The 15971-nt window shown below is 38.5% G+C and overlaps 1 protein-coding gene across 1 annotated transcript in view; it reads left to right on the forward strand.

The window, feature by feature from the left end:
* The window catches only part of ITGB3BP (integrin beta 3 binding protein (beta3-endonexin)), an 83968-nt gene that overhangs the window by 20724 nt on the left and 47273 nt on the right, over positions 1 to 15971 (forward strand). The window contains exons 3-4 of the mRNA XM_006862503.1: positions 10447 to 10582; positions 14505 to 14580. Of these exons, the coding sequence (XP_006862565.1) occupies positions 10447 to 10582; positions 14505 to 14580 (212 nt within the window). The remainder of the gene's footprint in view (positions 1 to 10446; positions 10583 to 14504; positions 14581 to 15971) is intronic.

The following is a 15971-nucleotide window of genomic DNA, read 5'->3' on the forward strand; positions in this document are numbered from 1 at the left end:
CTTAGTTGTGCCTTTCCAGTGGAGATATAGTTGATTTTTGTTTATTGACCATATCCCTCCTGATAACTTCTGAAGTACAAGAAGCAAAGTGTGAAACCTTGCTAAACTCATTTATTAATTTTTGCAGTGGTACTATAGGTTAGGCATTGGGCTGCTAACTGCAAGGTTAGTGGTTCAAATTTACCAACTGCTCCGCAGGAGAAAGATTTCTCCTCCCATATTTTGGAATCCTGGTGTAGCACTGTGGACTAATGCACTGGATTGCAAAGTCATTTGAACAACAAGGTTGGTGGTTCAATCTCACCAGCCGCTCCTTGGAAACCCTATACAGGGTTGCAATGGGTCAGAAATGACTTAATAACACTTGACGACAACAACAACATAGATTTACAGTCGTGGAAAACCTATGAGTCACTGTGAATCACAATCAACTTGATGGCAGTGTGTTGGGTTTTGGGTTTTATTGGTAGCTTTCTTGCAGATTCTGTGTGATTTCCTTTATAAATAATTGCTTGCAAAAAATGGACAGTTTTGATATCTGCTCATTCAGGTCTGTTTGCCTCCCCCTCCCCCCTTGCTTAATTGCATTGAGTGGAAACTAAAATCCCATTTTGGCTACAAGAAGTAATCATTGACATCCTTGTCATTTTCTTATTTCTAAGAGGGAAAGCTTTTAGTCTTTACCCATAAGTATGATGTTTGTTGTTGTTTGGATGTTAGATGCCATCGAGTTGGCTCCAACTCATAGCAACCCGCTGCACAGAATGAAACACTGCCCAGTCCTACATCGTCCTCACAGTTGCTGATACCCTTGAGCCCATTGCCGCTGTCACTGTGCCAATCCTTCTCCTTGGGGGTCTTCCTCTTTTTCTCTAATCCTCTACTTTACCAAGCATCATGTTCTTCTCCAGGGATTGGTCCCTCCTGATAACATGTCTGAAGTATGAGAGACAAAATCTCACCATCCTGACTTTTGGCTGTATTTCTTCCAAAGCAGATTTGTTTGTTTTTCTGGCAGTCCACGGCACTTTTAATATTCTTCTCCAACATCATAACTCAAATCCATCAATTCTTCTAAGGTTTTCCTTGTTCATTGTCCAACTTTCACATGCATATAAAGCAATTGAAAATACCACGGTTTGTGTATACTCAAGCTGATATCTTTGCTCTTGAACACTTCAAAGAGGTCTTGTGCAGCAGATTTTGTTTTTAATGTTTTATTGTGAATTATGTGATAGTTTACATGGGAGAACATTAGTTTTACATTCATCCTATTGTATATCGTTTCATTGCCATGGTTACAATCCCCTCCATGCATCATCAACCAACCAAAGGGTATACCCTAGGAGCCTGCCCCCCAGTCGTCAGGACACAGCCCTTCTCCCTCTATGGGTCTAAAGTCCCCAGCTGCTCCATCTCTCCACGTTATCATCTCTGTCTCCATTTCTGGCATCACTGCTTCTTTGGGTAGGGTCCCGTTCTCTGCTCTTCTCCCTTAATGGTCCCAGGAACCTCCGCTCCTAGACTACAAAGTTAATCACTCCCCTCTTTGCTACAAAACGTGTACCTTTACATTTCCATCCCTCACAATCAGTCCTGATAACAATTATTCATTATTGTATCACAAGAGACCTATCCACATCTCATTTCATCAGCACTACCCAGACATATTGGATACTACTCAGTGGAGATTCTACCTTCCTCCAAACCCTCTGGATCTAGGTTCCCTCTTGAAAGCTTGTAAGCCAGTCACTTCTTGCCTTTGTATCCCTCCCCCCTCCAACTTTGGGTATCCAATGTCCAAGTTGTCCATCCCTGTCTACTTTGTGTATGGAGGGGTTGGGAATGAACCTTGCTGTAAAGATTTGTTCCCTCTTTTGAGCTACTGCATCCATAGGTGTAGGTCAAGTTCATCAAATTGTATCAGATTACTCTTTTTTTCCTCTTCTTTCTTCTAGTTGAGCTCTGATCATCCAGTCATTGAAGCCAGGTCAAGTGGGTATTATCTACAAGTGTGGGTGTTCTTGTGCATATGCCCTCTCTTCTTATCAGCTGGATACTTCACTCTCCACTCTAGTCCTCTGTGGGTATGTCACTGACTCTGGGCCCAAGAGTCCCCAGGTCTTGCCACACTGCTGGCCAACCAGGTCTCCACCCAGGTTCACAGGAGTCTATTGAACGTTGTAGGGCTTAGCTTGCAGCTTCATTGCTGTTTTTCCCTCACTTCCTCATATCTGTGACGAACGTGGTCACCAATCAGAGCATGCATTCCCATTGATTCTTAGTCTTGGAAGGGGGTTTGCTCTGAGAGGACCCGACCACGTACGTGCCTTGATGTCTCTTGTACAAGAAACTTGTTTGTTCTTGTCGTAATCAATTGGTCTGCCTCTATTGTTTTGTATTTTTCCTGTTGGTCTTTCTTTCAAGAAGTATCTTCTGTTCTTCTAGCCTCTCCAGGTTGGTCTGCCCATCCTTTCAAGTGATTCATTTTCCACCTATAGTCTTATGTAATGCAGAGGCTCCACAGGAAGCCTCCTTCACTGGGCACGTTGTAGCCCCATTTTAGGTATTCCAATCAGTTATAGGCAGAAGATGGACTTACAAGCTTTCTATGGTGGTGTTTCTGGCTATTCCTTTCTCTCCCCCTCAAGAGTCTATTTTGTAATGGTATGCAAGGGAAACTAAGACCCAAAAGACAGCGAAGCAATGATTGATACTATGTTGTTAGTGACCTTTGATTCTCATTTGTCTGGAGTTTCTTTTCTGGAAATTGAAGCCCCCATCCCAGCCTCTCTCCAACCCTTCCTTTAACTATTATCTTATCATGTGCTATCAAGTTGGTTCTGACTCATAGCAACTCTGTATAGGGTTTCTGAGGAGTGAATGCTAGGTTTGAACTGCAGACCTTTTGGTTAGCAGTCCAGTGCTGCTTCTTTAACACCACACCAGGACTCCCCTGTAACCAACCATTAAGGATGATAATTGTGGCAGCTGGTTAGCAATTAACTGATGCTTAGCACATGTCTAGGAATCCGAGGCCCTAATTGTGAAAAATCCCTAAGGTAGCTAGTATTGATTTTTCTAAAGTAAATTCCATAATTAGTACTAATAACCTAAATAACCAGTATAAAATTCGAAAGAATATCTCCCTTTAGCTGCCGTAATTCTTTCTTCTTTTGTTTCTGCTTGTCCAAATACCTACAGTTCCTGTTTTAATATTTCAATGACAGCATAGACTAGAATTCATAATAATAATAACAGGTTTTCTATGTTCCCAATTTCACCTTCAAAGAACCCTTAGTATTTTCTAGACTATTTATAGTAGTTAAAAATCAATATGATGCAGGCACCTTTCTGGTAGCCTGTGCTTGAAACAAGGTGAAGAAGTAAGCCACAATTTGAAAGATATGGAAGGCAAATGTCATATCTTTTTAAATTATTGATTTTTTTTTAAAGGTGGAAAAACCAGTGTCCAAATTTGTGTTTTGTGAATGTACAGAGTTTGACCTCCTTACTAAAATTACAGTGGCATTTGGGATATCATAGACAGAATCTTTGCGCATGGCACTTTGCTGTTTTGTGGTGGTGGTAAGTCTCTCTAAGGAGTTTGTAAAGTATTACACTGTAACTCATTGTAGAGCTATCAGCCAACCAGTTGCTGTCATGTGGATTCCAACTCATGGCAACCCCAGGTGTGTCAGGGCAGAACTGTGTTCCATGGGGTTTTTTATAACTGGTTTTTGGAAGCAGATCACCCAGTAGTCCTGATTTATATTCTGACTTCTGTTTCCCTACAATATTCTTTACACATTTTGTTTACATCCTCTCCAAATTCTAGTCAAATCCATTTATCTCATTTTTTTTCTCCTCTGCTTTTCTAAAGGCTCTTCGTAAATCTTTCAGTTGTGGAAGTCTCATAAGTAGGCTTCGTTCTGCTGTGCATAATGTCACTATGGGTCGGTACTGACTCGATAGCACCTAACAACAACAACAAAAATAAGTAGGCTAGGCCCTTCAAAGGATGGAAATTCATAGGTGGCTTCTAAACTCATTTTAGAATCACTTCTAGGCATCTCTAGGGATCAGTTTAGAGGACCTTGCTGAAACCTTTTTTAGGAAAAGAGGAAAGGAAACTTGAGAAGTAAAATTAGACCTTGGTGTATACCACTAGGCATATATATAAAGATGGTGTTTATACTAATGAGATGATTCTGTATGGGGCTGGCCATGCCAAAAAGACCATGTAACTAGAGGTTTAAAGTTTTGAGCCATGTGGTATCAACCTGATCTTTGGGGAGTGGAGAGGTGCTAGAGATTTGGCCAGTGATTCATGACTGATGAGTCAGTCAATCTTGGCTGTGTAGTGAATGAAGCGAAGCCTTAGTGAGTTTGGGGAGTTTGTGTGATTGATAATATTCTGCATACATCAATGCAGAATGTGGTGCATCCCAAGGGACATGGAAGTTTCCTGTTTGGAACCCTCCCAGACCTTACCCTGATTTGCATCCCTTTGTTATAATAAAACTGTAATGGTGATCAGAGGGCTCTTTTGAGTCCTGTGAGCCGTTATAGCAAGTTATTGAACCTGAAGGAGTAGTGGGAATTCTCAATTTGTAGCTAGCTGGTTAGAAGTGAAGGTGACCGGAGATCCCTGAACTTGCTTTTGGTGTTAGATGTGAGGGCAGGCTATGGAGTTGTTGTTGTTATGTGCCGTGGAGTCGGTTCCGACTCATAGGGACCTTGCACAGGGTTTCCAAGGCTGTTCATCTTTATGGGAGCAGAACACCTCATCTTTCTCCTGTGGAGCAGCTGGTAGTTTTGAACTGCTGACCTTGCAGTTTGCAGTCCAATTCGTAACCACTACGCTATCAGAGCTCCTTAGGCTATGGAGTACTCTACCCTTAACCTTTGGAGTCCTGGTGTGGTGCTGTGGATTAATACGCCAGACTGCAAAGCCAATTAAACTGCCAGGTCAGCAGTTCAAGTTCACCAGCTACTACTCGGAAACCCTATACAGGGTCGCTATGGGTCGGAACCAACTCTACGGCACTTAACAACAACAACAACCCTTAACCTTTGAAGTGTAACCTAACTCCAGGCAGTTCAAACCCAACCAAAGGTTTCATAGCCACAAAAGAAAGTCCTGGTAATATTCCGAAAGGTCACAGCCATGAAAACCTTGTGAAGAGCAGTTCTGCTAAATACAGGAGCTTGCCATGAGTCAGACTTGACTCCCATAGTTACCTGGTTTGCTTTTTTGGTTTTGATGATGTGTGTTTTTTCCCCATGTAGCTGGTACTGGAGGTCGTTTCTATAGTAAGAGGTAGATTTCAATTTCCATCATCTTAGAGTAGCTGTAGGCAGACATTTTTCTTTTGAAGTAACACCAACAACCAAAAAAAAGAGACACCTCAGTATATTTAAGGTGAGGAAAAGACAATAAAATAACATGCACACGTGGGATTTGTTATTTATTTATTTATTATGAAATCTAGAAAATTGTTTTTAAGGAGAAATGTATGATCTGTAGTTGCAATGTTTAGACATTTGCCAATTGGACAAAGTACTTTTTGGTGAAAATAGGAAAACAGGTTGACATAAATGTACATTAGGGTAGTGACTTTCATTTCTTGTACATATACAGTGAAATAGTTGAAAGCAATACATTGTTAGAAAAGTAGGGTAGGGATTGTTTATGACTGAATACTTGTAAACAGGTGAAAGCCTGTTTAATAGTAATAGTAACCACTTGATAGAAAGACTTAAAACTCTTTTACCCTACCAAGTTTAGAGCTATAACTTGGTCTTACAGTTCGATTTAAATATATATATATATATAGGTTATATCTGTGGATACTATTGATATGTAAAATAAGCATGGAATGTCTTTTTCTCCCCAGTATAAGAAAGCATTTGTCATTGAGGGATGTTAACTGTAAAAGGTTTTATTTACATGTATTTGATGCTATAGATCCTGGAACAAATACCAAAATAGCTGAAAAAGGTGGCACAGTTACTGTTTCTCCCATGAGTATCTTAAAAATAAAGGATAGTTGACCATGCAAAATTATGTTGCTATTTTAAGTTGACTACCAAGCTAAAAAGGAGCCTTGGTAAACACTCAACTACTAATAGAAAGGTTGATGGTTCAGAGTCACCCAGTGACTCGTGAAGAAATACCTGATAATCTGTTCCCATTAAGATTGTTGTTGTTAAGTGCCATCGAGTTAGTTCTGACCAATAGCAACCCTGTATAGGGTTTCCAAGGAGCAGCTGGTGAGCTTGAACCGCTGACCTTGCAGTTCAAATGGCTTTGCAGTCTGACGCATTAGCCCACAGCTCCACACCAGGACCTAGAAAACCCGACGGAGCAGTTCTGCTTTCTTACATGCAGTCATTCTGAGTCAAAATCGACTCAAAAGCACCAACAGTCAAGCAAAAGTAGCATAAAGACCTCCAGACCTTTCCGTTATTCCCCAAGGCCAACCTGTGCTCTGTTCCACTTCTGGATTTCAGATTTTCAAAACTTTTTATCTTCACTTATTTAAGGCCCATCTTTCTTCCTTACAAGAATCCTCTGTCACAGATAACTTCAGCCTACTTTAATTTTCTCTTTTTTCTGAATTTTTGTTGCATGTATACTATCTTAAGACTGCTTCTTTGCTGACCAGGATATTTTGATATATTTTTTCTTTTTAACTTTTTGTTGTGAATGGAATGAAGGTTTATAGAAAAGATCATCAGTTTTACATTCTACAAAGCATATATTTTGTTTCATCTCGATGATTTCAATACCCTCCACCTTGTCGTTACCTATGTACAAATATCCTTTTTCAAACTCTTACATATTTGTGGGATATATATATATGTTATTCTTCTCATACCCATTCAGCCTGTGTCTCTGTCCTTGTATCTTCACACAGAACACTGTTGTTTCAAGGTTGTGTCTACATCACTATTTACCTCTATCCCCTTTAGCCCTTGCATACCTCCCTGTTTCTTCAACTATCTTCATCATTCTTCTGCCAGCCTCCCTCTTCTTGAATATTGACCTCTGCTACTGAGTTACATGCATCTCTACCCTTTAACCCATTCCAAAGAGAGGTGACCCAATGGAATGCAGAAATCATTGGACAATCTCTTTGATATCCCATGCGAGTACAGTTTTATTAAAGGTAATACAGAAATGGCTGCAAGCATACATTGACAGAGAACTTCCAGAGGTTCAAGCTGGATTCAGAAGAGGCCGTGCAATGAGGGATATCATTGCTGATGTCCAGTGGTTCTTGGCTGAAAGCAGAGAATATCAGAGATGTTTACCTGTGCTTTATTAATTGACTACTCCAGGGCTTTCAATTTTGTGGATCATGACAAGCTATGGACAACATTGTGAAGTAAGAGTATTCCTGAACACTTAATTGTGCTCATGAGGAATCTGTACATGTACCAAGAAGCAGTTGTTCTAACAGAACATGGCAGCACTGAATGGTTTAAAATTAAGAAAGGTATGTGACAGAGTTGTGTTCTTTCACCATACTTACTCAACCTGTATGCTGAGCAAATAATCCGAGAAGCTGGGTTCTATAAAGAAAAACACGTGGCATCAGGATTTCAAGAAGACTCATTAACAACCGACGATATGCAAATGATATAACCTTGCTTGCTGAAAGTGAAGAGGAATTAAAATATTTACTGATGAAGATCCAAGAGCATAGCCTTCGGTATGGATTGCATCTCAATGTAAAGAAAACAAAAATCCGCACCACTGGACCAATAGACAGCATTCTTATCAACGGAGAAAAGATTGAAGTTGTCAAGGACTTCTTTCTTCTTGGATCAACCATCAACACTCATGGAAGCAGCAGTCAAGAAACAAACGATGTATTATTGCATTAGACAAATGTGCTGCACAAGACCTGTTTTAAAGTGTTGAAGAGCAAAGTGTCAGCTTGAGGACTAAGGTGCGCCTGACCCAAGCCATGATATTTTCCATAGCCTCATATGCATGCGAAAGCTGGACAGTGAATAAGGAAGACTGTAGAAGAATTGATGAATTTGAGTTATGGTGTTGGAAGAGAATATTGAACGTGCCATGGGCTGCCAAAAGAACCAACAGTATGTGCAGCCAGAGTGCTCCTTAGAGGCTAGGATGGCCAAACTTTGTCCTTCATACTTCGGACATATTGTCAGGAGGGACAAGTCACTGGAGAAGGATATCATGTTTGGTATAGTGGAGGGTCAGAGAAAAAGAGGAAGACCCCAGTGAGATGGATTGGCCAAGTTGCAGCATCAGTGGACTCAAGTGTGGTAACAATAGTGAGGTTGTCCCAGGATTGGGCAGTGTTTCGTTCTGCTGTGCATAATAAGGTCGTTATGAGTTGGTACCAACTCGAAGGCACCTAACAACAACAACAAACCCTTTAGCCAGTGATTTACCCTCCCTTCCCTTCCACCCCTTGATATATTTTTTATACACAGTAATTAACAAATGCTGGCTGGCTAGTAGAAACAAGTTTGAGGGAAATATAGAAGATGGAGCAATGGATGTAGTGATAGATATCAAGTATCGAGAGTCAGAATCAGAAAGAACCCTAAACTAAAGGGCATTCCACTCACCACTCACGCCATAAGATGAGCTAAGGCAGAAATATACACAGCCTGATGACTTAGACATTAACCCACTACCGCCAAGTTGATTGCAACTCACAGCAAACTTACAGGACTGAGTAGAAGTGCTCCATCAAGTTTCAAAGACTGTACCTCTCTCCAGAGACAGACAGCCTCATCTTTCTACTGTGGACTGAGACTGGTGGGACTAAACTGCTGACCTTGCAGGTAGCAGCTCAACACTTACCCTCTGCCCCACCATGGCTCCTTGACTTAGACACTGAGACCAAAGCAAACCAATCGCTAGCGAGTTGATTCTGACCTATAGCAACCCTGTATAGTTTTTGAGAATGCAAATCTTTACAGAAGCAGTCTCATCTTTCTCCCACAGAGCAGCTGCTGGATTTGAACTGCTGACTTTGTAGTTAGCAGTCTTGTGCTTATCCAACATTATTGTTATTAAGTACTGTTGAGCTGGACCCAATTCATAGTGACGCTGTCTAGGGCTTCCGAGGAGCAGTTAATGGGTTTGAACGGCTGACCTTGTGCTTAGCAGTCCAGTGTTTATCCTACATTAGGACCTTAACATTTGGGGCTAGTAATATTGTGTGAGAGTCCTGGTGTGGCCTGTGGGATAAAGCACTGGACTGGAAGGTTAGTTTGAACCACAAGGTCATTGGTTCAAACTCAACAGCCACTCCATGGAAACCCTATATAGTGTCACTATGAGTTGGAACATACTCAATAGCACTTCAAAATATTGAGTGACTAAACTACTAAGCAAATGAATATATTCTGAATAATGACTTGGCCAAGTTTATTGGACTGTTCTCTTAAATCATTCATTCATCATCCATTTAAAAATTCTAGACTACAAAGATGAAGAAATGATGTTTATTTTAGGTACTCAAAATCTACTGAGGCAGAGAGAAATGTAAAAAATTATTGAAATATTTTAACTGTAATAAAACTTGTACACACGGTCTATGGAAGCAAGGAGGAGGATTAAACTGCAGAGTAGATTTCTCAAAGGGCTTAAATGCCAGGCTAAATTATTTGTACATAATTTTGATTACCGTTAAGGTAAGCTAGTGCATTAGGGCGACTTCAAAAGACTTTATTGTTACCATTATGAAGTACCATTGAATCCATTCCTACTCATAGTGACCCTGTGTAAGGTTTCTGAGGAGTGGCCAATGGGTTTGAACCTCCATCTGTGTGGTTAGTAGTCCCATGCTTATCCTACAGCACCACACCAAGGTTATGACAGTGATGCAGTGCTAAAGTGTTTGGCTGCTGGCTGAAAGGTTCGAAGTTTGAACCCACCAGCCACTTCACAGGAGAGAGTTCTGACAGTCTGCTTTTGTAAAGATTTACCACCTTGGGAACCCTGTGGGACAGTTCTACTCTGACCTGTAGGGTTGCTGTGAGTCAGAGTCGACTTGACAGCAGCAACTTTTTTGTTGGTAAACACTGATAGCACTGATCTTAGGATTTCCTTGTGGCTCTTAGTTAATAGGCACCTCTGAGAGTTCTCTGGCCCAGCCCCATAATTATATTTCCAGTTCCGCTCAGAGCAAAAGTCAGGATGTGACTGGACAATAACCTAATGTTAAAATATTGTAGATAACGAGTTGAAATGCTTTAATTATTATAGAGACCTGAAATAGCTACATGATTTGAAAAGATATTATTGGTTTTAAAGGTGATCATTGAGTATATTTGAAATCTGAAAAGAAAGAACAAGGAAGACATTGGGTTTTGCTGTTTTCAAAGGTATTTTTTAAGTTCTATAATTAAACATAAGTATTTCTGTTCCGAATGTTTATCTAATTCCAGTCAGTTGAGAGTTCAGACATCCAAAGGAAGAGGAGTAATATAACTTTTTCTCCAACAACTGGAACTTGTTTGATGAACTCATTCAATTCTCCCACAAGGCCTAAAGAACAGAAGCACAGAAATGGACCATCAAATGGTTAGTTGGACATTCTTCTCCACTTATTTTAAGATTTTTCTAGTTATTGGTTCAATCAAGATTTTTGTTTACTAATATATGGATGTAGTCTATATGCATTCAGCATATAGAAAGGCTAGAATGTAGGTAATACTGTAGGCATAAATGTAAACTTTTTAAGACACTTACTTTAAAATACTATTACAGGCTTTATTCTCTTCCATTGTTATCCATTAAATACAAGCTATGACCATATGGCCATCAGCTACTGTCAATTACAATGGTTACAGATACACTCTTCACAAGCAGTCTGTCATGTGCATAAATTAAAGGGCACGTCATTCAGGTACTGCTGCATTCCAGTCCAGGATGATGGTTCTAAATGTTGCTTTTAGCCATGTTCGTTGTATTCACATTCAGTGTACCTGTACGTAGCTTGCATTTATTATATTCCATGCCTTTCTTTTTTTCTATACTATTTTAGATGTGTTGGTAAAAGAGTTGTAGAATTTGCCATTAGAGGAAAGACTAATAATAACATAAAATTCTGTATCTTAAAGTATTGTTAGTTTAATTTTACCCTATTATTTGTTGTTCTCTGATAGTATATTACTAAAATACTTACTTTTAAAAAATTAGTAAGTAGTCTCTATTTTAAAGACTAGATTAATATTTTTAAATGTCATGAATCAGTGACATATCAGTTTTTACAGTAGAGAATTTTAAGTATGCTCAAATTTAATTATGGAGGTTTAGATATACTGTGATTAGTCTATATATTAATAACGCTTACTAAATGCTGAGCAGTGACTACAAGCTAAAGAGAAACAGGAAGTTTCCTCACTTTACCTAATTTTAAAAAATGAAACATGTGAGGTCTGAAACACTGATTTTACCTAATCACAACTTTCTATCTTCGAGTCCTGGTCTGGCACTGCCAGTCAGTGTGCTAGACCGCAAGGTCAGTTTGAACCGCAAAGTCAGCAGTTGAAGCTCACCGGCTGCTCCTCGGAAACCTTGTAAAGGGTCGCTATGAGTCGGAACCGACTCGATGGCACTTCACAACAACTTCCTATCTTAAAGTCCAGTGTGGTGCCATGGGATAAGCACTCGACCTCAAGGTCAGTTTGAACTACCAACTGTTCCTAGGGAACCCTATACTGAGTTGCTGTGCATCGGAACCGACTCAGTGGTGATTAACAAGAACAACATCTTAAAGCCAATTCACAAAAATCTACTATTAAAAGTCATATATCAAGTGTTTCTGAGGTGCTGACAGTATGCTGTTTCCTGGCTTTGTGATGTTTTATAGCCATCTGCTGACCTGCTGATAAGCAGCCCCGTGCTTATCTTGCACCGCCACACCAGGACTCTATAGACCCCCTTGGTCTTCTAATATATATTAACTGTGTTTACTTTTTTATGACAGAGTAGAATGAAATGAAAGAAGTAATTATTAAGTAGATAGTAATTTTCTCTATGATATATTAGACTATTCAACAATCTTTTATAATTGATCATTCTTAAAGACATTAAAAACTATCTAGCAATTGAAAAGTATATTAAAAGTTTAAGTTTTGCTATAATAAGATTGAGATTAATGTTCACATTTCACAGGATGAGATATTTGAAAATTTCTCTTAGAATAATAAAATACTTAGAAAAGCATTGAACAGCTGGTAAAAATTCAAATAAAATATGTTTACTATTTCTAACCTGACATTACTGACTGCTGGTAGTTTGATGCAAAAATAAATTGCAAATTAAAAGAAGAAAACAATTTTAATTTTTAATTTTGGAGATTTATGGAAATTAGACAGCATTGTCAAGATTCAGGAAATTTTTATTAACCTTTAGGTAAAGATTCTCTGAAATAAAGCCTTAAAGTATAACTTGGGCTTTCATTTGTAGACTTCTACAAAATAGATACATTTCAGTTTAATTGCTTTCTTTCTTTCTTTCTTTTTTTTTTTTTTTATAGAGAGTTGTTGTTAAATGCTGTCTAGTCAGTGCCTACTCATAGTGACCCAGTATAGGGTTTCTGAGGAATGACCTGTGAATTTGAGCTGCTGACCTTGAAGTTCAAACTGACTTGTGGTCCAGTGATCATCCTATTGTGCCACATAAAAATTTCCCTCAGGGTTCTCTAAAATCAGTTTAAAAATTGTTATTGCTATTAATGCCTGCATTATTTATTAAATAAACTTTTAGCCATATTATTTATTCTATGTGGAATTTAAGGATACTAACAAATAAAGAAAAGTTAATAAAAAAGAGCAATAATGAGTATTTTAGCAAAATCTCTAAACCATAGGTTTTTCCCTTTTTAACATTGAAGTATATTTTCAGATAACAGTTTTAATTATGTTGTAATTTTTTTGAGGCAGGAAGGCATAATACCCAGTGTATCAGTGTGGGAAAGCATTATTAATTTCTGAAAGTTTACTAATGAAATTTTAACTATCAGGTAATAGAAAATATACTTTTAAATATTATTTTTCTTTAGTAATAATAGTAAAAGTAAAAGAATAAAAATGCAATGCAGAGATGGGCCATCTAAGATAGAACTAATTTAATCTATAACAACTTGCCTATAAAATATTAAATGTGCTCACAGTATAGGAGAAGGCTTCAAAAAGATTGTGAAAAAATTCATTATCTTTAATTCCATGTTTCCAAAAATTTGTGGAAGCCCCCATGTGTTATGATCTAGAACTATAGAACAACCAACTAACTAGTCAGCTCATGAAACAGCTGTCTATTTGAGGTATGGTGCTGTAGGATCAGCACTGGACTGTGAACCACAAGGGTCAGCAGTTCAAACCCACCAGTGGGTCTCTATGAGTCAGAACAACCAACTAGCTAAATAACTCATAAAACAGCTATCTATTTGAGGTATGGTGCTGTAGGATCAGCACTAGACTGCAAACCACAAGGTCAGCAGTTCAGATTCTACAGCTGCTCTTCAGAAATCTTAGACAGGGTCGCTATGAGTCAGAACTGACTCGACGGCACTTAACAACAACAACACGTGAAAGATGACGGTGAAGGATGAGGCTTTCTGCTCCTGTAACAATTTATAGCCACAGAAACTCTAAACGGAGTTCCTATGGTCAGAACTGACTTAAAGGCATGCAGCGGCAGTGGCAGCGGTGGCAGTAGCAAGTGAAAACATCACATGGCTCCTACAGCTATAAAATCAAACTTGCATTTCACCCCAGCAGACATTTGAGAGATTATGATGTATTTACAACACCACATCTTCACTTTGCCTCTGTGGGCCTGTGAAAGTTTAGATAAACCTTGGCCTGAAATAACTATGTAGCATTTTAAATGGAATTTAACTACTTAATATTACCTAAAATAGGTACTTTAATGAATGACTGGTAGACACTAAAGATCTCTTCATAGAACTGCGACATAAATATGTATTTAAAAGTCAGATTATCTTACCTTTAAAATCAGTTTTATTTTATGGTAATATCACTAGAAACTCACAATTTTCTAGATATTTGTATTGCCATATCTAGTTACTTTTAGGGAAAAATAGGGTAAAAAATAAAAACTGGAAGTTTTAATATGATAATCTTTCCTTAAAATATTTTCATCTAAGTAAACTAATTCTCAAATTGATTTTTCTAATTTTCTCCTTAATTTGCCACATTCCAATGATAAATCTATTCAAAAGATGTTTTTCCCATATAACATCCTGATGAATAAAAATTAGGAAAATAGGAAATGAAAAAAACTAGCTATTTAAAAGTTTGTCAGAATAATGAAAACATTTTCCCATTTGAAGTTGTAGATCATTTTTCTTTACCTGCCTGCCTTTCACTTTCCCACTCTTTTAGTTTCTGTTTAAATATTGGCAATCTAACTTCTATTCAGGATTAAGAAATTTTTCCTTAACTTCGTGTTCTTCTCTTTATTGCACAATATGTAGAAAAGAGGGCAAAACTGAATGACCTCAATTCCAGATTAGCTGAAAGAAAAGAATCTACAACAGATGACAATGATGAGTAAGTTTCTTCATTTTGAAATACTACACATGTGTCTTGCAAGAAAAGATTCATATTTGTAAATGTAGTAATAATATAAATCATATCTTTATAGAAAATATATACACTTGAGTTGTAGTCTTTATTAAAGAAGTAAAAAACCTCATTTTGTCCTGTGTTTTGCAGCACTCAAATAATAGTAGTATGTTGTCGTCAGCTCTGATTCATGGTGATCTCCTGTATAAAAGAACAAAATACTGCCTTGTTCCTGCACCATCTTCATGATTGGTCGTATGTTTGAGTCCATTCCATTGTTAGGCCATTGAGCCAGTCCATCTCATTAAGGGTTTTTCTCACCTTTTCTGGCCCCCCACTTTACCCACATGATTCCTCTCTAGCAATCCATCTCTCCTGATGATGCAACCAGAGTAAGCCAGTAAAGGTCTTAGACAATCTTCTGTGGCCCATGGGTTTTCACTGGTTCATTTCTAGTGGATTACCAGGCTTTTCTTCCTAGTCTGCCTTAGCTTAGAAGCGCTGCTAAAACCTGTCTACCATGGATGACCTTGCTGGTTTATGAAATACCAGTGGCATAGCATCCTGCATCATAGCAAAACGCATACCACCACTGTATGACAAATTGACAGTTTTGGGTTCAGTTCTCTAAACCTACGCACAGAAGACCATCTTAAAGTAAAGCTCAGGAAAATGCCCTTTTCAGATTTACATGGCTAGACAAGTAGCACGTTAGGGAAGATGACGCCTAACAAATAACTGGTTCCAAGCAGAGCTGGGACCACAGACAACTAATAGAGTAAAGACCCTAGAGGAACTTAAAAGGCTCACTTGTCCAGGCGTTTTCATATCGGCTTGCCAATGATTCCTGTGAATGAAACATTATCTTCAGAAAGCTACTGCATATGTACAGGTATTCAGAAAGGAATATTTGTATCTACTTACCCCAAGGTCCACGGTTTGAGCCTGTCAACTGCTCCACTAGAAGAAGATGAGGCTTTCTGCTCCCGTGAAGATTTAAGGCCTCGGAAACCCTATGCATGGTCGCAGAATCAGAACTGACTTGACAGCACTTAACAACAGCAACAAAGGCCAGAAAGATTGAATTTAATCAGGAAAGAGGGTTGGATTTTCTAAGGAGTTTATACATTCAGATTATTTCCCATTTGTGAGCTGCATTATCTGTGCATCACACACTGTGTACCGTCATGAAGTTTCTAAAACCATTAGGAACTTAAGGCCATGTTGGTATATACCTTCCCCAATTTAGAAATGGGTTGTGTTTTTTGTTTTTGTTTTTTTAAATCATTATGTGGGAGCTTCAATGTATTTCCTAATTGGCCTTTGTACTTATTAAGTGCTTTTGAGTCAGTTGCAATTAATAGCAGCCCTGTACA

Source organism: Chrysochloris asiatica, unplaced genomic scaffold (assembly GCF_000296735.1).
Source record: "Chrysochloris asiatica unplaced genomic scaffold, ChrAsi1.0 scaffold00048, whole genome shotgun sequence".
In the NCBI taxonomy this organism is placed as follows: domain Eukaryota; kingdom Metazoa; phylum Chordata; class Mammalia; order Afrosoricida; family Chrysochloridae; genus Chrysochloris; species Chrysochloris asiatica.